The following is a 22097-nucleotide window of genomic DNA, read 5'->3' as shown; positions in this document are numbered from 1 at the left end:
GCGCGGCGGCAGGTGCGTGAGCGCGGCCTCGTCCTCCTCGGGCGCGCTCGCGGCGGGGCTCGCGCGGGGCCCCACCTCTCCGCTCGCCACCGCTCCTCTGCACCTGGGCGGTCGGGCCGCGGGGACACGGCCGCGCAGCGAGACCGCGCCCCCCGGTCACCCGCCGCGCCGGCCCTGCAGCCCCCACGGGTGCGCACCGACGGACGTGCCGGGTGGGAGCTTCCCGCCCGCGCTGGCCGCGCAGCAGGTAAGCCGGCCCCGCCGTCCGCGCCCCGAGCGGCTGCCCCGGTCCCCCGAGTGCGCTGCGGCGCGGGGTGGTGCCCACCCGGGTGTGCGCGGGAGGGCGTTCGGGGCTCGCGTCCTGCCCCCGCGCTGCCTTCGGGACGCTGAGCCGGCGGAGCACGCAGAGGCCGGCCGATGCCTGCCCGCCTGCGGCGCGGACCGCCGACGGGGGCGCGGCGGAGCTGGGACGGGCGCGGCGAGGCGGCTGTCCGGGAGCCCCGGGCCCTGGGAACTGACCGGCAGTGACCCGACGGAGAGTCTGACCTTGAGCGGACCGAGGAGCTACCGAGGAGGCGACTCCTTATTTGCAGCTAGTTAATCGCAGCTCCTAACCCATAACCCAGTTCCGTGGACGCCCAGGGATGTCCGCCGGGAGCTCGGTGGCCAGTCCTCCCTCCCCGGGTACCGGCCGGCGAGGTGTCCGCCGCCAGCCCCGCGCTGCAGGCTCTCCCTCCTTTGCCGCGGTTCTCCGGAGCGGCTGGACCAGCTCGGCCGACTCAGCGAGCCCCGACGCCGCTGGGAGCCAGGCCCGTCTCTAGGTGCTCGGAGCAGCGCCCTGCGCGCGGGTCAGGATACCTGAACTCGGGGAGCCCCATTCCAGTGGGAGGTACAGAGAATAAACTAAACCCCGAGACTGCGGGGCGCCTGGGCGGCCGGTCTGTGACACGGCTGCCTTCGGCTCAGGTCATGGCCTCGGGGTGCTGGGATCCAGCCGCGCGCGTCGGGCTCGGTGTACAGTCGGGAGCCCGCTTCTCCCTCTCCCTCTCCCCCTGCTTGTGCTCCCTCTCTGACAAATACGCAAAACCTGTAATTGTGTGTATGTACGCTGAAGACGGAGCACAGAGCAGGGAACGTGAGAAGGAAGTGATCAAGCACCACCTGGATATTTATTCGTGCATTTTACCAGTTTTCTGGACCTGGTTGCAAGATTGGAGTGCTTTTGACTTTAAGTGTTGAGAAGCCATTAAAAAGTAGCTCAGCCTCTGGGGGGTTCTGCTGGCTTTCATACAGGAAAGTTCATGGGACCAAGAATACGAGGGGTTCGTGACTTAAACGAAGTCCTCAGGACTTGGTAGGGGTGTGAGGAGGAGGTCTTGTTGGGCCCCCATCTTTCACATACCTCCTCTTGCCCTGCTTCTGGGTTGGCCTTTTCCCTTGGGTTCCTACCTCCGTCTGGCTACTTATTTAGTTATCTGCTGCTGCGTAAAACTCAACACCAAAATTCATAGGTTAGAGCGCCTGGGTGGCTCAGTGCGTTTAACCTTTGCCTTTGGCGCAGGTCACGATCCCCGGGGTGGGGGTGGGGGACCAATGGATTGAAACATCCTGCATTTATTACTTGTTTCTTAGAGGTGGGAAGGGGCAAAGGGAGAGTGAGAGAGAGTCCCAAGCAGGCTGTCCACCCAGCATGGAGCCCAAAGCAGGGCTTGATCTCACAACCCGGAGGTCATGACCTGAGCCTCAATCAAGCATCAGACACTTAACTGACTGAGCCACCAGGTGCCCCAAACATCCAACATGTATCATCTCCATTGCTGCCCATCCAGAGTTCAGGGGTAGCTTTGGTGAGGTGACTGTGGTTCAGAGACTGACCGGGTTCCAACCAAAACTTTGGCTGGGGCTGTGGTCATCTGAGGTCTGGACCGGGACTGTTGGGTCTGGTTCCAGATGGAACTCACAGGACCAGAGACTGGAGGCCTCAGTTCCCACGGACCGTTGGCAGGAGGCCTCCTTTCCTTGTCTGGCGGGCCTCTCCGTGGGGCCTTCATGTGGCGGCGGTCTTCCTCGGAGTGAGGGATCAGAGATGAGGGGGAGGAGAATGGAAACCACAGTGCTTTTTTGTGACCTGGCTTAGGAATTCTGATTCTGTGACTTCTGCAGAATTCTGTTTGTCAGCATTATTGGCAAATCAGAGATGTTTTAAACCACCATTCCACTGACCACTCCTGCAGAAGAGCAGCCTAGTCCCTGCAATTCCAGGTGAATTCTGGGCCCAATACTCATCTGGGGTCTAATCAGTCAGCTAGACCAGGATAGGGAGCCTTCCCCTAAGTGGGGTGAGTCAGTCCCACCAGAACTACATGGGGCACATAGGAAAGTGCACTTTCCCGAGGGAAGTTAAGGTGCTGTTCCTGGAGAGAATGGATGTCAGGGAGTCACAGTGACCCCTACAGGTGATTTATACCATTATTTAAAATCAGGTTTTAGGGGCGCCTGGGTGGCTCAGTGGGTTAAGCCGCTGCCTTCGGCTCGGGTCATGATCTCAGGGTCCTGGGATCGAGCCCCGCATCGGGCTCTCTGCTCAGCAGGGAGCCTGCTTCTTCCTCTCTCTCTCTCAGCCTACTTGTGATCTCTCTCTGTCAAATAAATAAATAAAAATCTTTAATAAAAAAAAATAAAATCAGGTTTTATTTATTTTTTAAAGATTTTTATTTATTTATCGGAGGGGGGGTGGAGAGCGAGCACAGGCAGACAGAATGGCAGGCAGAGGCAGAGGGAGAAGCAGGCTCCCTGCTGAGCAAGGAGCCCGATGTGGGACTCGATCCCAGGACGCTGGGATCATGACCTGAGCCGAAGGCAGCTGCTTAACCAACTGAGCCACCCAGCCGTCCCTAAAATCAGGTTTTAAAAGTCAGCTGCCAGGATGCCTGGGTGGTTCAGTTGGTTAAACAGCTGCCTTCGGCTCGGATCATGATCCCTGCGTCCTGGGATCGAGTCCCACATCGGGCTCCTTGCTCAGCGGGGAGCCTGCTTCTCCCTCTGCCTCTCCCATTCTGTCTGCCTGTGCGCGCTCTCTCTCTCTCTCTCTCTCTGACAAATAAATAAAATCTTTAAAAAATAAAAATTAAAAAAAATCTCCAGCCGCCTTTGCAAGCTGGAGATTTCAAAGCAACAGTTAGTTAATAAATCCGTTAACAATTACTCTTCCAATAAAACACAGATGCAAGATGTGGGCATTTACTCAGACCTGTGAATGTGTTTATTTTACAGAAAAACAAAGGCAATAAAAACAAGTGTAGGCCCTCAGGCCCCTCACAGTCTAGGGGTTGGTCTCAGCAGTGGCTCAGTGAGGACTGACTGGAGTGATGGGGAGGTCAGGTAGAGTGGGTTCTGAAAGCACTTGGGGTCACTGGAGGAGGAAGAACCAAGAAACGGTGTGCACAGATCAGCAGTGTGACTGGGGAACAGATCCGGGATGTAGGATTTGGACTGGAGGCGTCTTGAGTTCTTGTTCTAAAGTCCTGAGGAATCATTCAGGGGTTGTCAGCAGGGGAAGGACATTTTCAGGAGATGCTTGAAAAAGCTGTCTCTTACAGCATCCAGGAAAGACAGTTGGAGAGAGCTGCACAAGCCCAGGTGAGAAGTTGTAGGACCATCACCGAAGGCAGGGGGGCTAACCTGCAGAGGGACACACGTTCGAACCCACAGCATTTGTTGGATGTTTCAGAACATACTCTAATCTCGCTCAAAACTGGTCTTTATACACTTAATGAATTTTGGCCCCACTCTATAAAACGTTAAATGGAGCTTAGCTCGTTCGGATATGATGTCCAAAAAAGAAAAACAAGAAGAAGGAAGAGAAGAGGAGTGCTGCTTCCCGGAGGACACCAGCAGAGCCATGGGCCTCTCCAGTGGACGGTTTTGTAAGCTCGGAGGTGGGGTGTGGGGCAAAGCTCACGGTCAGCCCTGGGTCGGTGACAGTCGAGCCCGCTGATGGGCTCATGGGGCTGCGGGCCTCTGCTCCTACAAATACTTTTTACTGTTCTGTTGTTTGGGTGGGCAGCGAGGTAAGGTGAGCTCCCGAGGAGGGAGGAGACCCAGGAGGGTTGCTGTCCTGTTGAGGATATTTAAACATTCACGTGAGAAGTCATGGTGACCAGTGCGTGAAGTGAAGTCCTGCCGGTCTTGCAGATTCGGTCAGACGCGAGGGACTCGGGGTCACGCTTATGTCTTCAAGGGCTCTTGCTGCCCCACCCCCACACCGTTCCCTTAACGGAGGGACAAGAAGTAATGCTTCTCTTCGGGCACTGGCCTAGCACCCGAAGGAAATAAAATCTGGGAAGAGGCTGCTCTGTGCTGTTTTCTGGACGAACGGTGTGCGATTCCGTGTAGTAGTGTCCGATGTGCACAGACGGTCTGAAACCTGGGGAGCGGCGGACCCCCCTCCGTCAGGCTCCCCTTGGCATTTTGGTGAAGGCAGCAGCCCGTGTGCCGAGGTCTCTGGGCGCTGACCGCATCGCCTTCGTCCGGGAGCCATGACCTTCAGATTTGTTCTCCTGTGGCAGATGGCGAAGGGCCTGTTCTTTGTCTTCAGAGGATTTTCTTGGGGAAGAGAGGAAACAGTCTTCATCTGTAAACAACAGAACACTGTAGCCATGGTTGTTTGGCTTCTGCTCTGCTTGGCCAGAAGTCCAGGGCTGCCTGCTGGCATCTTCCGCAGGCCTCTGAAATGCCTCAAGTCAAACTGCTGTGGGAAGACTCGGCCGCTCCCGGCCGCAACACAGGGCTCCTCATGTGACAGACATTCTTAAACCGTGGGCGCACCGGTCAGCTGGCTGGCGGACAGTCCCTAAAGTCCGTGCGGATGTGGCCCCAAAGGACAGAGGACAGTGCGCTCAGTCTGAAAATTCCCTGAAAAGAATGCTGTAGAAATCAAATTTTAAAAGTTAGGAGGGGAGGGGATGCCTGGGTGGCTCAGTTGGTTAAGCAGCTGCCTTCGGCTCAGGTCATGATCCCAGCATCCTGGGATCAAGTCCCAAATCAGGCTCCTTGCTCCACAGGGAGCCTGCTTCTCCCTCTGACTCTGCCTGCCACTGTCTGCCTGTGCTCGCTCTCACTCGCTCTCTCTCTGACAAATAAATAAATAAAATCTTAAAAAAAAAAATTAAAAGGTTAGGAGGGGATTTCTTAACAAAGTACCCCAAAGTGATCTTTTCTTAAAAAAAAAAAAAAAAAGATTGAGTTTTAGTTAAAAAAATTAGACCCCCTGCTTCCATAATGTAGGTAGAATCGCCAGTTACGGGTCCTGCCAGTTTTCCTTCTGCCCTTGCCAGAACTTTTGTACTTTCTTAGTCCATTAACAATTAGGATGACACTTTTCTAATTTACATTTTCTGTTGTCTCTGACTCAGCAAAGCGTTCTTAGGGAAAGAGCCTCGGAGAGACAGGCGATATATCTTCCGCAGACGCTGTAGCACTCTTGCCCCCTTCAAGTGTGGACGGCCTGCCTCAGCGTGTTCTGTCTGATCCTTCTCCGGGACTGGCGCTTCCTCCCTTCCACGAGGAGGGCTGGTGTGGCCTTGAGCGGGCACACCCACGGCAGCTGGGCGCCAGCCTGCCTGGGAATCACCCCCGCCGGCCACGGACTGCTGTCTCCAGGCATCCTTAAGGTCTCATCTTTTCATGCATTTTCTTTCTCCTCCACCACATTTCTCACCGTTTCTTTGCTTTTTGACATTAAGTTAAAAAGTGGACGTTTCGTTTTACCATTGATGACTCGGAATTGATGGGAGAAAATCCCAGTCAGTGACTGTCTCACCTCAAGGCCTTTGCCCCTCTTACGGTGTAACAGCTTGGATGTTCAGTGAAAGGCTCCTCGCTCCATCTTGGTAGCTGGAAAGTGCCCATTTACTGCCATGCACAGGAATCCAGACTTTTTTCCTGTCGCAGTTACTGACTGGTGTTAATGAGTGTCACCAGTCCCCCCAGACTCCTCTCCTGCTTCTCACGTTTCGTGTCACGGACACGCAGGCGAGCCTCATGTGCCCGGGTGGGGCTTGGAGAAGCCTCTGGTACGTGGGTGTGTGTGACCCGTGCTCTGGGTCATTCCTGTGCTAGCAGAGGACAGCTAATGCCTAAGCACACCCGATGTCTGGGTTAGGGTTTCAGATGTTTCATGGTCCTCTTAGAGGCAAAATACCTTTCACGTTCCTCTCATTCCCTCTTTATGGGGAAAAGTCAGAATGGAAATCAACCAACCACTCATAGACCTTCAGGTTTACTTCGGGGAGGAATCTCGGACGCTGAGTTCTCAGCCTTTCCGCGGGCCTGGTCGGCACGTGGTACTAATGGCCTTGCTGGGTCTTGAGCCAGGTGCCCCACAGTGCCCGGGGGTCCTCGCCAGGAGAGTGAGGTCTGTCCCTGGGAGGACAGTTCCGGGCTGTCCTGGGCGCAGACCTCCACCCAGCACCGCCTCCCTTGCTCTGAGAGCCCTGCCCCGACCCTGCTCCTGAGCAGGGCCCTGGTGAGTCCGGAACACCCCCCACCCTCCGCTTCCGGTCCAGGATAATTTCATTTCCCATTCCCATTCCCAGACACACACACACCACCACCACCACCCCACCCGCAGAGGATCGCTGTGCTCACCCTGTGGTTTCGTGTCCGGTGAGAAGTGTTCGTAGGCAGTAGGGCGAAGCTGGAAAAGCCAGGGGTGGGCTTCATCTGGAAAGACCTTCTTGGTGACCGTGCCATGGAAGGTTTTCTCATTTGGCCCCAGAAAGAGCCCTGAGAAACCCAAGTAAGTCGTGGGAGAGTCAAAAGTACTGACTCTGGAGTCCTGTTAGGTTAACAATAGGACTGAGGAAACTTCGCTTGTTCAGGGTTCTGTTTTTATTTGTGTTTTAAGATTTTGTTCATTTGAGGGGCGCCTGGGTGGCTCAGTGGGTGAAGCCTCTGCCTTCGGCTCAGGTCATGATCTCAGGGTCCTGGGATCAAGCCCCACATCAGGCTCTCTGCTCAGCAGGGAGCCTGCTTCCCCCTCTCTCTGCCTGCCTCTCTGCCTACTTGTGATCTCTGTCTGTCAAATAAATAAATAAAATCTTAAAAAAAAAAGATTTTGTTCATGTGAGAGATAGAACACAAGCAGGGAGGAAGGGGAGAAGGAGAAGGAGGCTCCCCGCTGAGCAGAGAGCCCAACTTGGGGCTTGATCCCAGGACCAGGGATCATGACCCCAGCCCAAGGCAGACGCCCAACAAGGGAGCCACCCAGGCGCCCCTATGGCGGTGTCCTTGGACATCGTTACCCTGAGTGATCTCTGCCATTTGCTTTGTGCCCTGGGTGTTCCGCGGTATCATTAAAAGCCGGCTATGCCGGAAGAACTGAAGTATCTTTCTTTTCCACGATGGGAAGGGAAATGATTGCTAGGTGTGGTTTTCAGAAAGCTGGTCGTTATTTTGGAATAGAGAATTGTAGCCCCCGGGTTTGGCTGTTCTTACAAAATGACTTCAAGTGACCACAGAGCTCCACTGTTGTTGATATTCTGCCCAAAAAACGGGCAAAACAAAGCACACAGAGTTCCTGCCTTCGGAACAAAAGAGCTTCACACCGCAGGAGCGGAAACCTCACCCGAGGCTGCCTGGGGGGAAGCTGGTTCCTCCTCCCAGCTAGCTTGGTGCTCCGAGCCACACCCTCTCGCCAGAGGTTTTCCTTTTCTCTTTTCTGTTTTGAACTAATTGTAGACTCTCGAGATGTTACAGAAATTGTGTGGATTGTCCTTGCACCGCTCAGATGTCTTACGTAACTGTACACATTATCAGAAGCAGGAAGTCAACCTTGGCACAGACAGCCCACCCTGCCGTCTCACCGGTTCCTACCTGCGCTCATTTGTATGTGGGTCTCCCTGGATGAGATTTTATCTCGGGAGGATCTGCCGTCAGCAGTGCCATCAGATGCGATCAGATACACAGCTGACCCACAGGATCCCAGCGCCCTTCCTCCCTGCCCTCCCCCATCCCTTACTGCCGCCCCTCCCCCACGTCCTGCACCCACCCCGCCCACCCCTGACCCCCTCAGCTCGGGTTCTAGGGGGCTGCTGGAGGTGCCTTGCTGTCCCTTCCCAGGGAGTGGATGGTTACTTTCACTGGGACAAAGTCTTAGAATTCTATTAATGATTAAAAAAATAAGAAGAGAGATATTAAGAGTAATTGAAGGTGATGAGGGAGCATCAAAGGGAGCCAGAGATTCATACAGAAGCACTCAGGGACAGTTCGCTCCTGCAGAGATTGGGCCAGAGCCAGAAGTCGGCATTTGGTTCGGCCTCTAGTCCTCAGGCAGCAGGGTCGCGGCAGCCTGGGTTCCCATGTCACTCTGCCCATGACCCCCTCCCAGAAAGGCGGGTTCTTCCGGAGGCCGCAGTTGCTGCTCTTCTGCGCAGGGCCTGTCCTAGGCCACCCTTCCTTCAAAAGGAAGCCTTTTGAATTTTCAGAGATGTTACAAAGAAGAACTTAGTATCTTACTTCTCAGAATTGCTCATTCTTGACCCCAATATAAAAACAGCACGAAGAGGCCAGACTTTGCCAGAGGTGGACCGTGGCCTTCGGTGTTGCTCACTGTGGACCCCAGTGTGTTGAGGAAACTAGGCAGCTCCAGCAGCAGGACTAGGAAGTTCAGGTGCTAACACTTTCATGGTATTTCTCTACCTTTGAAAGAAGCTTCTCCTTCAGGATAGCGTCTGCTCTCTTTTCGTAGGACTTGTGCTGTGCGTCTGCTGCCATCTCCAGACTTCACTGGCACATGGGGTGAAGGTATGGGGGAGGGAAGGGGTCCAGCTGCACCTGGAAAGCCCCACCTGAGGATACAGGGTTGTTGGGGACCCCACAGCTGGAGGGGTGCCCAGCCTGTCCTGGGAGGAGCCCACTGTGAGAGGCCATGGGGAGTGAGGCAGGGTCTAGGGGCCCAGGAGCCTTGTTCAGGTGGCTGCTCCCGTGGGGGTGGTCTCTGCTGTGGTCTTGGCCACCCTTAGTGTGCTTCTTATCAGTCTGGATACTGTCTAGTCTCTTCCTAACAAAATCCTTTTCTACCTAATCTCTTGGGCAAGCAGGAACTTTGTAGACAGGCCAGGTTGGTAACATGGACAAGGTGCTCCAGATACGGGGTGAGCCTCCAGGCCCAGCCACTCCCCTGGACTGTGCCCTTCTCGTGACTTAGATTAGGGGGAAATCAGTGTCCCTCAACTCTGATGTCTCTACCCCCACCCGCCAAATAGCCAGAAATGTTGACTGGCTTTGGGTCATATTTGGTTAGAAAAATCAGAAAAGTCTTCATAAATATCAGATGCATGTGCTGTGGGCTGTGAAATGGAGGGATGTTCTATGCTGACTGCGCTCCGGAAAAGTGTTAGGGTTAGGCCCCCCCCCCCCCAAGGCTCTGTCCACCGCAGGAGCCTCACAGTAAGTGAAGGGGGAGAAAATCACCTGATGGGGCTTCTCCGCAGCTGCTCTCCAGACACTTGCAAGTCTCCGTGTTGGAAAGGGGTGAGATGTGGCAGCGTAGACTCTGGATGGGGATGGTTCTGGGACAGCAGGTCTCCGATGGGACGGGCAACAGGGGAGGTGTTCTCGCTCCTCTGGGCTGGAGCAGTCCCTCCAGACCTCACTCACGCACCGTATCCGCAGATTACCTATGAAGCTCCATGGGGCGCTGGAGTGGCTCTTTGGCTCAGGGCCTGATCTGGAGCCTGAGTCCCTGCGTGGGGCGTCCTGCTGTGTGGGGCGTCTGCCTCTGCCGCTCCCCCGTTGGTGCATGTGCTCTCTCTCTCTGACAAATAAATACATAAAATTTTCAAATTAAATATTTTTAATCATTTCATGGAGTAGTTTAATCAACTCACTTCTATTTTTATTTATTTACTTCTTTGAGAGGGAGAGAGGGCAAGCGGGGTGGGGGAGAGGGGCACAGGAAAAGGGGAAGAGAGAGATAGTCTGTTTTTTGCTTTAAGATTTTATTTATTTATTTATTTATTTATTTTGGAGAGAGAGAGAGCGTCCCCAAGCACTCTCCACGGTCCTCACAGCCCCCTGACGCGGGGCTCGATGCCAGGACCCTGAGATCATGACCTGAGCTAAAATCAAGAATCTGGCTGCTGAACCCGAGCCCCCCAGATGCCCCTCGCGTCTTCTATTTAAATACACACACACTGGAGCCGCCAGGGAAGAAACAGAGGACACCGCATGGCTGGAGTTTGGCCAAAGCCGGCGTCTGACCGCGGCGTCCCTGCGACCCGGGCTGGGGCTCACACGGGTGCTGCCGCTGCTCCGGGAAACCACAGGAATGGCTGTGGATATCCCTGACTTGGTAAAAGACGTAAACTTACAGGTTCAAGAACCGGAGCAAACCGCAGACAGGGAAGCTTCTGAGAACTAAAGACAAAGACAAACATGTAAAGGCGTCAGGAGAGACACTGACCTCTTGACTGGGTACCTGGAAGAACCATCCCAGTAGAAACCAGGGAAGCCTGGAGGCGGGGTGGAAGCCTGGCCAAGCCCCGGATCCCACCAGCGGTGTTTGGATTCCGCAGGAACAGTGGAGAAACACAGACATTATCATGGGGAAGAAAATCAGTTTGTTGCCCCAGACCTGTTCTAAAAGAATGACTGAAATATGTTCTGGAAACAGAAAAGAAATGGGAAAAGAAGGGTCTTGGAATGTCAGGAAGAAAAAAGACGGGGCCACCTGGGTGGCTCAGTGGGTTAAGCCTCTGCCCTTGGCTCAGGTCATGATCCCGGGGTCCTGGGATCGAGCCCTGCATCGGGCTCTCTGCTCAGAGGGAGCCTGCATCCCCCTCTCTGCCTGCTTCTCTCCCTACTTGTGATCTCTGTCTGTCAAATAAATAAAACCTTAAAAAAAAATTAACCTTTGTGTACACATATGTATAATACTTTATACATATTTAATGATACAGATGGGTCGAGAGTAAAAGGATGGACAAAGATAAGCCATGCAAGCTTTAATCAAAAGAAGATGAACAAGGGCACCTGGGTGGCTCAGTGGGTTAAGCTTCTGCCTTCAGCTCAGGTCATGATCTCAGGGTGGGATGGAGCCCCACATGGGGCTCTCTGCTCAGCAAGGAGCCTGCTTCCCCCCTCTCCTGCCTGCCTCTCTGCCTATCTATGATCTCTCTCTCTCTCTCTGTCAAATAAATAAATAAATAAAAATCTTTAAAAAAAAAAAGATGAACAATGTGACTGTCAGCGCAGACTCAAGCAGGGACAGAGGGAGGACTGTGATGGTACAGGAGTCCCAGCAACCCTTAATATGTACGTGACGAACAACAGAACTACAGGTTCCTTAAAAACTAGACTTGCAGGACGCTGCGGGGCTCCGTCGGTGAAGTGTCTGCCTTCGGCTCACGTCCTGATCCCGGGGTCCTGGGATCGAGCCCCGCATCGGGCTTTCTGCTAGGCAGGGAGCCTGCTTCCTCCTCTCTCTCTGCCTGCCTCTCTGCCTACTTGTGATCTCTGTCTCTGTCAAATAAATAAATAAAATCTTTAAAAAGAAGAAAGAAGGATCTTATTTATTTATTCGTTGGAGAAAGAGCGAGGGCATGTGTGAGGCGGGGGCAGAGTCCCTGCTGAGGGAGGAGCCCCGGGGTCTCGGTCCCACAGCCTGAGCGAGTTAGCCACCCCGGCACCCCAAGAAAGAGGTTTTAAGATGAACAACTTAGCATTCTGACTCTCTCCGTTTCCCCTCCTTTGCCAGAGGAATGTTCATGTTCTCAACACGCCCGACACCCTCTCCTTGGGGATGCAGTATCTAGGTGGTCGACCGAGAAGCCTGCCTGCTGGTGGAGCCTGACCCCGGTTTCGCTACGGCTCTTCCCCCAGTTGCTGGTCTAGACATCCTCGCCCCAGCTCCCCATCCCACGTCAGGTGCTAGGGTTTAATGAGGTCCCTGGTCATGAGTCATGGTTTGATCTCCCGAGTCCAGCTCCTTACTGTGGACAGGCTCGCCTTTTCTGACATCCCAGAACTCCGAGATTGTGACCTTGAGTCAAAATCAAGAGGTGGGCGCTCAACGGACTGAGCGCCCCAGAAGGCTACACACGGGTCTTCAAATGAATCATTGTAACTAAATCATTAGAGAAAAACAGTTGAAGTTAGGGAGTGAAAAGTTTATAGGGAAAAAGCAGTCTCTTGTCTCCTTGTGTCTTCCTTAACCCGTCCTTATGGGAGCCCCTCTGAGCCGCCGGCCTCTTCCTCGGGTTCTCGCCACTGTCTGATCCCTGGCATGTCCTCGTTCCCCAAGTCGTGAGCTGTGGACCTTCTTTTCGGATGGACAAGGGTTACAACTCACTCAGACCCACATAGTCCCTGCCGTTCTCGCAATGGAACACAAGTTCCATTCGTTAGGACACTGGCTTGGCTGTTTAAATAAAAAGGACCTGGATAAGCAGTATCTTGGCTTACGTGAGGCCGACAGCCCTGTCTTTCTCGTGTAATAAGGAACCCAAGGAGGGGCATTGGTCTTCGGCTGCCAGGGAGGGACCCAGGCGCTTGTTGTCCTGTGGCCTGGCCATCTGCAGAAGCCTTCACTGGCTCTTTTTCCAAGGTGGTGCCTCCAGCTTGCTCCAAATCCCTCCCCTGCGTCTGGCCAGCAGGAGGCAGGGCTCCCGGCAGCACTCACACGGGGCCGTACCCCCACCGTCCACCACCTCCACTGCCGTCTAGCGCATCTCAGCTCACGGGGGACAGTCTGCTGGCCTTTGAGTGCACAGGCCACAGGCGGCTTTAAGTGCTTCCTGTGGATGTGCACATGTGGTCCTTCAAGTAGATCCTGATTTCCTCCTCCCAGTCAGGAGATGGGGGGCACAGTCAAGACCAGGGGGCACGGTCAAGGCCAGGAGTCCACCTCATTTCACACAGCGAGCACGGGGCAGGGCAGGGACGCCAGAGCGGGCCTTCACCTGTGACAAGGGCCCATGATTCTCTGGGGGGTCCCCATGAGGCGATGGCTTGGGCGTGTCCAGACTGGGGTGGGTGGGGAGCTTAGTTAATGTTTCACGGTGGCTCTATTTCCGCTGCGGCCAGCCCGGCCCTGCCCTGTGCTCCCTTGGCCCTGCCCTGCTCCCCGTCAGCAGGCAGGAGGCACTGGGGGTTAAGGACACGCATGTCCCCAGTCTGCCCATCCCCACAAGCAGCTGGCCAGTCACAGAGGGACCTTCTTGGGCAGCGTCCATGACGCTATACGTTGACTGAGCGTCTCCTTCCTGGGCTGAGGGTTGCAGCTGTGGCTGCGTCCAGGCGGGGAGCCCGGGAACGGCAGAGCCCTGCAAGGCTGTGGGGGCGGCCACTGTATGACTGTCCCTGTTTTGTTGACGCAGTGACCGGGCGTGCAGCTCTGGGATGTGCACGTGAGGATGGACAGCAAGGACCTTGAAGCCGAAATCCACCCCTTGAAGAACGAAGACAAGAAAGTGCCGGCGAACGTGGGGAACCCGGCGAAGACCGAGGAGAGCTCGAAAGGCTCGCCTCGCCAGCCCCGCCTGTCCCGCTGCCGCACGGTGGCCTTCTTCCTTTCCCTGTTTGTCTGCCTTTTTGTCGTGTTCGTGGTCTCCTTCATCATCCCATGTCCGGACCGGCCTGCATCCCAGGGGGTGTGGAGGGTCAACTACAATGCAGCAGGTGTGTCCAGGCATCTGGGGGAGTCATGACTGAGACACGGCCCCACGTGGCTGCTGATGGCACATCCGCGGTCTCGGGATGTCGGGGAGCTGCCGGGCAGCGTCTCGGGGAGAGCGGAGCACCGTGGCCTGCTTTGTGTTTTAGGAAGGATGGGCTGTGCCCATAAAGGGATGGGGCTCATTTGGTTCTGTTTGGGGATTTTAAAAGGTTAATAAAGCAGAGCCGCTGGAGGGCTGGGGAGAGGGAGGGCGGTCGGTGGCGGGAGGTCAGTGAGAGCCACGAAAACCACAGGCCGCCTTGTCTGGTCCCCTCAAGTGCCGGTGCAGTGGGACGAGCAGACCTGTTCGTCCCCTGAGATCGGCACGCAGAGCCACTGAGTCGGCCTCTGTCCAGACGCTTGTCATCCTAGAGTGGGAGCGCCTGCGCCTACGGCCTTGGAATGGGTCTTTAACTTGCCAGCGGGCGGGCGGGTCATGCCGTGAAGGGCCTTTCTTGTTCAAGCCTTACTGTCGCTTTGGTTCAGAACTTGACGCTTCGTTTTGAGAGAGGAATAATGGATGTTTCTGTGTATATTGCTTGCAGCTTTTATTGACTTGGTATGTCAAAATACTCACTTGTTTTGGGTGTATGATTTGATGATTTTTAGTCCATTTGTGGAGCGGCCCAGTCCATTAGAGACGGTCACCATTGTCTCGGCCACCTGCTACCTTCTGCCTCCAGTCTTGCCTTTGGTGGACACGTCACATAAAGGGAAAGATGGACATGGATCTTTGAGTTTGGCTTCTCTCACCGAGACCAGTCTGTCGGGGACAGCATGTCCCCTGGTTCTCTCTGGGGCTGAGCAGCCTTCCTCCCCAGGGTTCATGCAGCCGCGGGCTGCCAGGTTGTGTGGGGACGTAGGAGCAAGAGCTCTCACCGTCTCGTTTTCGGGATCTCTCCGCTCACTTTCCCACTAGTCCCCCGACGGTTGTCTGCTGCTCCCTGGGTCCCCGCCTGCATCTGGCTTCAGCCCTGGCCTTCCCTGTTTGCCTGGGAGATCACCGTCCGCCTGGACATCGGGCTGCCAGTCCCATCCTCCCTCTCGGGCGGGGAGGCCACCGGCCTCTGCCCTGCCCCCGCGGTGGGGGCGAGAACAGCAGGAACCGTAAGACCCCAGACGCCGCCCATCCCAACCCGTGGCTTGGTCTTTCTCCCTATGTGCTGCACCTGGAGTCTGCTCCCGGAGTCCCAACCGGGCTGCTTCTGGCGGCGTTTCGTGTTGCTGTTTCGAGGGAGAGGACTTGCCACGCTCTCCCCTCCATGATTCTGCAAGCCCCGAGTCTGGTGTGTGAGTTCCGGTTTAAATCCTAATGAGACGGACTTCGTGGACGTTGAATTAAAGAGCGTAATTCACTGGCCTCAGTGTGCAGATGACACTGTGTGACCGTCACCGCTGTCTCTGAACCGTCGTCAACCCCATCCTCCCGACCCCCCAGCCTCTGGTCCACGCTCATCTGAGCTGGCCGATTCCAGGGGCTCCGCACAAGCGGGCCCCCGTAAGACTTGCCCTGTGTGTCCGGCCGGTTTCGATCACGTTTATCTGCGCCTGGCGTGTGCCCGAACCTCCTTCCTCTCTGCAGGGCAGCAGCCGTGTTGAGCGTGGACTGCCCTCTGGAGATGCATCTCTGTCCGTGGACACGTGGCTTGTTTCTGCTTTTGGTGCCCGTGCATGATGCCGTGAACTGGTGGTCGGGGCCCGAGTCCCTTCTTCCAGTTACTGTGGGTAAAGGAGTACGAGGTCGTGTCTCGTTACCAATTTGATTTGCGTTTCCCTAATGGATGGTGGCGTTGAGCTTCTTTTCATGATTCTTAGTGTGTCTTCGTCGGAGAAATGCCTCTGCGGGTCCTTCACCCGTGTTTGCCTCCAGCTGTCTTTGTGGAGGAGCGGTTAGGCCTTCTCTCTGCCCCGGGTCGTCCCTAGTCAGATACCGGGTTTGCAGACGTTCTCTCCCACTCTGTGGGGCGTCTCTTTGCTCTCTGGACAGTGTCCTTTGGTGCACAAAGGCTTTAAATTTGGAGGGACTCCAGTCGGTCCGTGTTTTCTTTGGTGGCCTTGCCTTTGGTGTCACATCCAAGAAATCCTTACTAATTCCAACATCATGAGGATTTTTGTCTCTGTTTGCTTCTAGGAAGATCTTAAGTTCAGGTCTTTGATCCACTGTGAGTTCATTCCTGTTTTGCTTTTTAAAGATTATGTCTGTTTTAGAGATAGAGGAGGAGCGGAGGGGGAGGGTCAAGCAGACTCGGACGCTGAACTGACCGAGCCCCCCAGGCGCCCCTTCGTTTGTTTTTGTATATGGGGGAAGCCTAGCTTCACCCTCTAGTGCTTGGAGTTTATCTTTTGAGTCCTTCAAAGAAAGGGAGAAGCGACCCTTACGATCGATCGTGGGCGTGCAGACTCGCAGCGCCTAGACGGGTGGGAGGCCCCTTCCTGAAGAGAAGGTGTGCAGAGTGCATGTTTGTCTCCCAGCAACCTGCTCGGTCCTGCCGCCTGCCGTGTTTGTGGGGAAGCGGGAGCTGCGGGCGCCCACCCTAGGGGAGCCCCGGTGGACAGGTCCGGTGTGGCCCGAGGAGAATACTCTGCTGTTTTCTCTTCCAGTCACCTATGACTTTCTGGCTACAGAAGACATCAACAGGGACAGGATCCAGGATGTTCTCTTTCTTTACAAAAACAGCAACGGCTCCAACAATTTCAACTTGTCCTGCACCGACGAAGGTAATTTTGCTTTTACCTGAGAAAGGAGGAACTTACTGTGGGTGGAGGGGTTCTCTCCCTCTGCCATCTCTGGGGGACGTGGTTGGGGGAATTTCGGGAAACGGGCACTCGCCCCTCCTTCCCGGGAGGACTGCAAAGAAACCGGGACAGGCCATGGTCCCAGCACCCAGGCACAGCTCCCAACGCCGTGGGGCCAGCCAGGGGTCCCCACAGGGCCAGTGGTCCGGGCTGGGCCTGGGAGCAGGGGTGGGGAGAGGCTGGCGTGGCCCACAGAGCTGGGTCTCTCCCCTCCAGGCTTTTCCTCCCCCTGTACCTTTGTGGCCGCCGTGTCCGGGGCCAACGGCAGCGTGCTGTGGGAGAGGCCCGCGGCCCAGGATGGAGCCCTTGTGCAGTGCTCCGTCCCCCAGCTGCAGGGTGGCCGGACGTCCTCTGCCTGTGTCCTCGTGGGCAGACCCGGCTCCTTCGTCGCCGTGGACTTGTTCACAGGTAGGTGGAGTCCCCCGGGAGCTCCCACGCCAGGACGCTCTGAGGAGGTTCAGCCTGTGTTCTTGGGACTGGCGGACACGGTAGGGAAGAGGTTCCTGGGATCGCAGGGAGGGTGCCACCTCCTGGCAGTCCCACTACCCCCCCAACCCCGTCTTGTCACCACCCAGCTCCATTGTGCTTGCCGGCCGGCAGAGATGGGGGTGGGGGAGCCCCCAAACTACACCAGGAGCTTAAGGAATTCTGTGCCTTGATGCCAGGCGTGGTGATTACCAGCATGTCCCTTACCAGTCATGCTTTTTTTTTTTTTTTAAGATATTTATTTATTTGACAGAGATCACAAGTAGGCAGAGAGGCAGGCAGAGAGAGAGAGGAGGAAGCAGGCTCCCTGATGAGCAGAGAGCCGGATGCGGGGCTTGATCCCAGGACCCTGAGACCATGACCTGAGCCGAAGGCAGAAGCTTTAACCCACTGAGCCACCCAGGCGCCCCACCAGTCATGCTTTTAAGGTTATAGAGGAAAATAAAGAACAGCCTGGGAATATTTTAAGAAGAGGCATTTGTATTAGAAGGGGTGTGGACAAGGTTATGTCTGGGTCAGAAAGAAGCTGTTACGTCCGGGCTGCTGTTCCGTGAGTAAGCCGTGAGCATGCACCTTCCTTTTCACCTTCCGTGGCAGGACCCACCCGGGGCTTCCCTGAGGCCGAAGGGCCCCCTGTGACTCCAGCAACAGTCAGGGGTCCTGAGGGGCTCGGGCAGTGTCGCGCTCAGGCAGGGGAGGCCGTGTTGGCCCTGAGATGTTGTAGAGCCAAACGGGAGCAACACACCAGGAAGGTGGAGCTTTGTGGTTCCAGAGGCCACAGGTCTCGTGCTCTGGCGTGTGACAACGCTGTTCATCGCCCAGTGCTGGGCACCTGCACTGGGTTCTGGCCTCCCACCAGCCGGTGTGCCCATCTGTCAGGGTGGGCACCATGCCATCACCAGCCCACACCAGAGGGATCCGGCGCCAGCACCTGGTGATGCCATGCTTGGTTTTAGGGGAGACCTTGTGGAGCCACCCCAGCAGCTTTGGAAGGAACACGTCCGTCCTGAGCTCTTTACTCCAGCTGCCTGACGTGGACGCGGACGGGGCCCCGGACCTGCTGGTTCTCACCCAGGAGGAGAAAGAGGTACCACTCCCCTTCCAGGTCGCCATGGCCACTTGTCACGAGGCCACTTCTCTGCCCCTCATTCATGTTCACTTCCTGGGCACAGCCTGGGTCTGCCTTGGTCGGGGGACGTGCCCGGGGCGCCGTGCTCCCGACCTCTGCTGCCCAGCACGCCGGGGCAGCTCCTAGAGCTCCCCAAGAATGGCAGAGCATGCACTTGGCTGCAGCATAGAGAGCGGGGCCCTGTAGGCTGGGAGGGCATGAGGACACCTGCATCCACACAGGCGTTCTTCCTCAGACTGGGCGGTCTTTACGCCCTCTCCGCGTCACAGGTCGGCGGCTACATCTACTCAGGCAGCACCGGACGCCAGATTGGCCACCGCGGCAGCCTCGGTGTGGGCGGGACCACAGGCTCCCTCGTCCATGTCACCCGGGCCGGTGCCCCCTACATCCTTTTCCCTTGCGGTAGGTGGCACCCACCGTTCCGGGGACTGTCCATCTGGTGGAAGCCAGTGCGGAGTGGGAGGACTCCAGGGACCGTGGGAGGACACAAGTTCGCTACAGCCAGGCCCATGAAGCCGGAGGGTGTGGGCAGCCAAGGCTCAGGGAGGGCGTGGTGCTTCCGGCAGCCATGGGTGGCCTCCTTCCGGCTGGCAGTGGCTCAGGGTCCCCTGTTTTTCCAGCAGCGAGCTCCCTCTGCAGCTGCTCTGTGAAGGGTCTCCACGAGACGGCCACTGGGAGCGGGAGCCCACTGAAGAGAGACCCGCGCTGGGAGGGCGCACTGAACGCCAGCACCCCTGGACCGGTGTGGCGCAGGTCGGTCTGGACAGGGCACTGCACGGGGCAGGGGGCCAAGGGACGTGGCCTTGCCTGCTGCCGGGCTCAGACGCGGGGAGCAGCCCCACAGAAGCTGGGACCGAGCCCATGGGGGCCCACTGAACAGCGGGTGTCCCGTCATGTCTGCACACAGCCAGCGTCTTGTACCCTAGACCGGAGAAGCAGGGGACACAGGGTGGACGGCTCGGCCCAGCAGGCGGTCACGTCCCCGCCATATCCCTCCGGTCCTCTCCCCTCAGCCCCGGAGCCCTCCGCTATCTGATGAACGTTCCAGGGAAGGCTGGTGAGGACCTCCTCCTCGTGGGCGCCGAGGCCTGTGTGCTGGCCGACGGGCAGGACCTGACGCCCAGGTGGACCTTCCGCGTAGCCCAGGTCTTCAGGTGCGTCCTCCTCCAGAGACCGGCCAGGCTCACAAGCCGGCTCTGCAGCCTGTCCCTGGGCAACCCTGGGATGAGGCCCATGCGGATAGTGGAGGTCTCTGTGTGTTGGACAGAGGCCTCCTGCCTGTGCCCTGGTGCTGCGCCGCCCAAGAGGAGCTGCTGAAACGCCGCCCCCCGGCCCCAGCTTCCCGTCCAGGCCCCGTCCTGGTGCAGCCAGGGAGCAGGTGGCCGGCATGCCCATTCCTGGGCATCTCCGCACAGAGGGCCTTTGTGAACTCTTCTGCCCTTTCCTTGCAGGAAACCCATCCTTGGCCACTACAAACCTGACACCTTGACTGTGGTTGTCGAGAACGGAACCGGCGTGGACAGACAGGTTGGCTGCACCCCCTTGTGAAGCCCCACCAGGGTTTGTAGCCAACGGACCCCTGTCCGAATGCAGCTGGAGCTGCACTGGGAGGCTGGGCTAGCAGCAGAGGGGCCGCAGCCAGGCGGCCTGCTTGCCCTCGGGGCGCAGCTCCTTCAGGGCTGGCCTGGTTGGAGCCTGAAGCCCGTGCAAGCCCTGCCTATGAGCCCTGGGCTGTCCCCCTCCCTTCCAGATCCTGTTCCTGGACCTCAGCACCGGGGCTGTCCTGTGGAACCAGGCCCTCCCAAGCCTCCCCGGGGATCCTAAGTCCGCCAGCCTGCCAACCGCAGACCACCGCTCCGCCTTCTTCTTCTGGGGCCTCCACGACCTGGAGGGCACCAACCAGGCAGTACGGGCTGGGCACACGCCCATGCTGAGGCCAGAGACCGGAGGCCAGCCTTGGGTCCTGCCTCGAGGCTCCTGAGAGCTAACTGGGTGACTGGGGTGCACACATCAGAGAAGCTGTAGGACAGCGGGTGGGATGAGGCACCCTGGACCACAAGGGAGGCTGGGGATCTGGGAAGAAGTGGGGGTCAGTGGGGGAGGGCAGGTGCAGAATTCCATGTGGAGCGTGCGTGAGAAGGGTCTGGTTAGGGGAAAGGAGGAGAAGGTGGACACACAGTTGGGATCCCATGGACACAGCTCTGGGCAGGGCTGTGCCAGCCAGGTGTCCTGAGTGCATGGCCTGGCCCCAGCCCTGGGCCCGGGCAGGTGGGTGTAGGGTCTGGGGCGAGCGCGGTCCACCGTGTGCCCCACCATGGGTTCCTGCTCTAGGAGCCCGGAGACACCCAGCACAGCCTGTACATGTTCCATCCGACCCTGCCTGGCGTCCTGCTGGAGCTGGCCAACATCTCTGCCAACATCATGGCCTTCCAAGGTGAGTGTGGCCCCCGGGGGCTAGGGCCCTGCCGGCCGTCTGGCCGCTCTGGCCGGTCCCAGCACCCTGACCACCCACGTCTCCCATAGCCGTCCTGTTCGAGCCAAGCCGCCATGCCGCCTGCGTCCTGCTGACGGGCCCGGCGAGCCCAGACACGCCTGGCACGGTCTCCGTGGTCAAGCACAAGGTGCGGGACCTGGTCCAGAGCAGCAGGGTGGTTCGGCTGGCTGAGGGCAGGCCCGACAGTGACCAGGCTGTCCGGGATCGGTTCTCCCGCCTGCGGTACCGGAGTGAGGCCTAGAGGCCTGCGGGCCACATGCGTGGAGGGGCTGCCACCATGGGACGTTGGGTCTGTCACTTGGTTGCACTGACTCCCCTACTCCTGACCCCGGGGTTCCCGTCCTACGCAGGGACGTGTATGGGTGAGCGGATGCCCAGGCCTCTCCCCTCTCCTGTGTAGCACATCCCCACAAGCCCTCACTCTGCCCCACTGGAGTCACACTCAAGGCCACTTGTCCTCATCGCAGTGTTCCTGGTCCCCTGGCACCAGCCTCACCGCATCCACACCTAGCGGGAGGGACTGTGGCTTTGGGAAGAGAGCCCCGTCCTGAGAAGTTCCCTTGCTCCTTCCTGTCTTCACATCCCCCAGGGCCTGCGAGGGTGGCTGGCCTGGGGTGGCCTCGGGGCAGCAGCTGGAGCTCCCGGCCTGTCCCAGAGCAATGGGGGGAGGGACGCTGTAGTGGGCAGCGGACGCTTGCCCTGGGGTTCCCCTTTGAGACCCGTGAGGAGGGGGGCTGCCGTGCAGCTGTGAGGTTGTCCTGCTGCTCACGGGTGTCCCTGGGGCGTCTCCGTCCCGTGTTGGCTGCGAGTGCTGTTCTGAGGAACTGGGTGGAGGGCGCACTCGGGGTGTGTGCACACCCCATCCCTACACACTGGAGCTGCTTATCCCGCGGGGGTCCCCACACCCCCAGCCCGTGCCTGGCCTTCTCCTGGTGCTCGGACACCCGGCAGTCGGTGTCCCCTGACGCAGGACTCACCTTTGTGCCTTGCTGTGGTGCTCTGTGTGTCTCACTGTGCCCTGACGACCCCGGAACCGCAGGAGGAAACCAGAATAAACGGTTTGCACTGTCTGAAAGGGCACGCGTGTGCCTCGTGTGCTTGCGCTGCAGGGGGGCAAGCGGACGTGGTGCTGGCCGGGCTTCTCGAAGAGGTGGGGGACCCTCTACCCGCCCAGTTGGAAATGGGGCCCCGAGGACTTCCTGCACGGCCTCTGAGTGGAGCTCGGGTTTGAGGATCCCTCCATGGTCACCCTGGTTCAAGTCAGGGACCCGGCGTGGGGACGTGGGTGTGCTCCCTCGGGACAGGCAGGGGTCCTGAGCACCTGTGTCCTCCAAGGGCAGCTGCAGGCGGCAGGAACCCGGCCAGTGGCAGGGGGTTGGTGCTTCAGGGAGGCAGAGCTATGGGACCCTCGTGTGGAGGCCGGTAGTGTAGGGAGGCCCCCCTGAACTACCTGTGCCTCTGGACGGGAGAAGCCG

At 57.6% G+C, this 22097-nt stretch overlaps 1 protein-coding gene across 3 annotated transcripts; it reads left to right on the top strand.

The window, feature by feature from the left end:
* On the top strand, positions 1-21697 carry FAM234A (family with sequence similarity 234 member A). Of its 3 annotated transcripts, none has more exons than XM_045072238.1 (12): positions 1-247; positions 13380-13680; positions 16319-16435; positions 16730-16921; positions 17956-18086; positions 18398-18530; positions 18752-18881; positions 19142-19282; positions 19580-19655; positions 19879-20034; positions 20460-20562; positions 20652-21697. In XM_045072238.1, exons 2-12 carry the CDS (start codon positions 13416-13418, stop codon positions 20861-20863), a joined length of 1656 nt encoding a protein of 551 aa, XP_044928173.1. In that variant the 5' UTR covers positions 1-247; positions 13380-13415; the 3' UTR covers positions 20864-21697. The 3 variants fall into 3 exon arrangements, with proteins under 3 accessions (XP_044928173.1, XP_044928172.1, XP_004750981.1); XM_045072237.1 differs by having other exon boundaries at positions 2-247; positions 18749-18881; XM_004750924.3 differs by lacking the exon at positions 1-247 and adding an exon at positions 6601-6799 and having other exon boundaries at positions 18749-18881.
* The last annotated feature ends 400 nt before the right edge of the window (positions 21698-22097 follow it).

The sequence above is a fragment of the Mustela putorius genome, unplaced genomic scaffold (genome assembly GCF_011764305.1).
Source record: "Mustela putorius furo isolate JIRA1106 unplaced genomic scaffold, ASM1176430v1.1 tig00004007_pilon_pilon_pilon, whole genome shotgun sequence".
Taxonomy (NCBI): domain Eukaryota; kingdom Metazoa; phylum Chordata; class Mammalia; order Carnivora; family Mustelidae; genus Mustela; species Mustela putorius.
The sequence above is the reverse complement of the archived record's forward strand: the minus strand, read 5'-3'. Positions and strand labels throughout refer to the sequence as shown.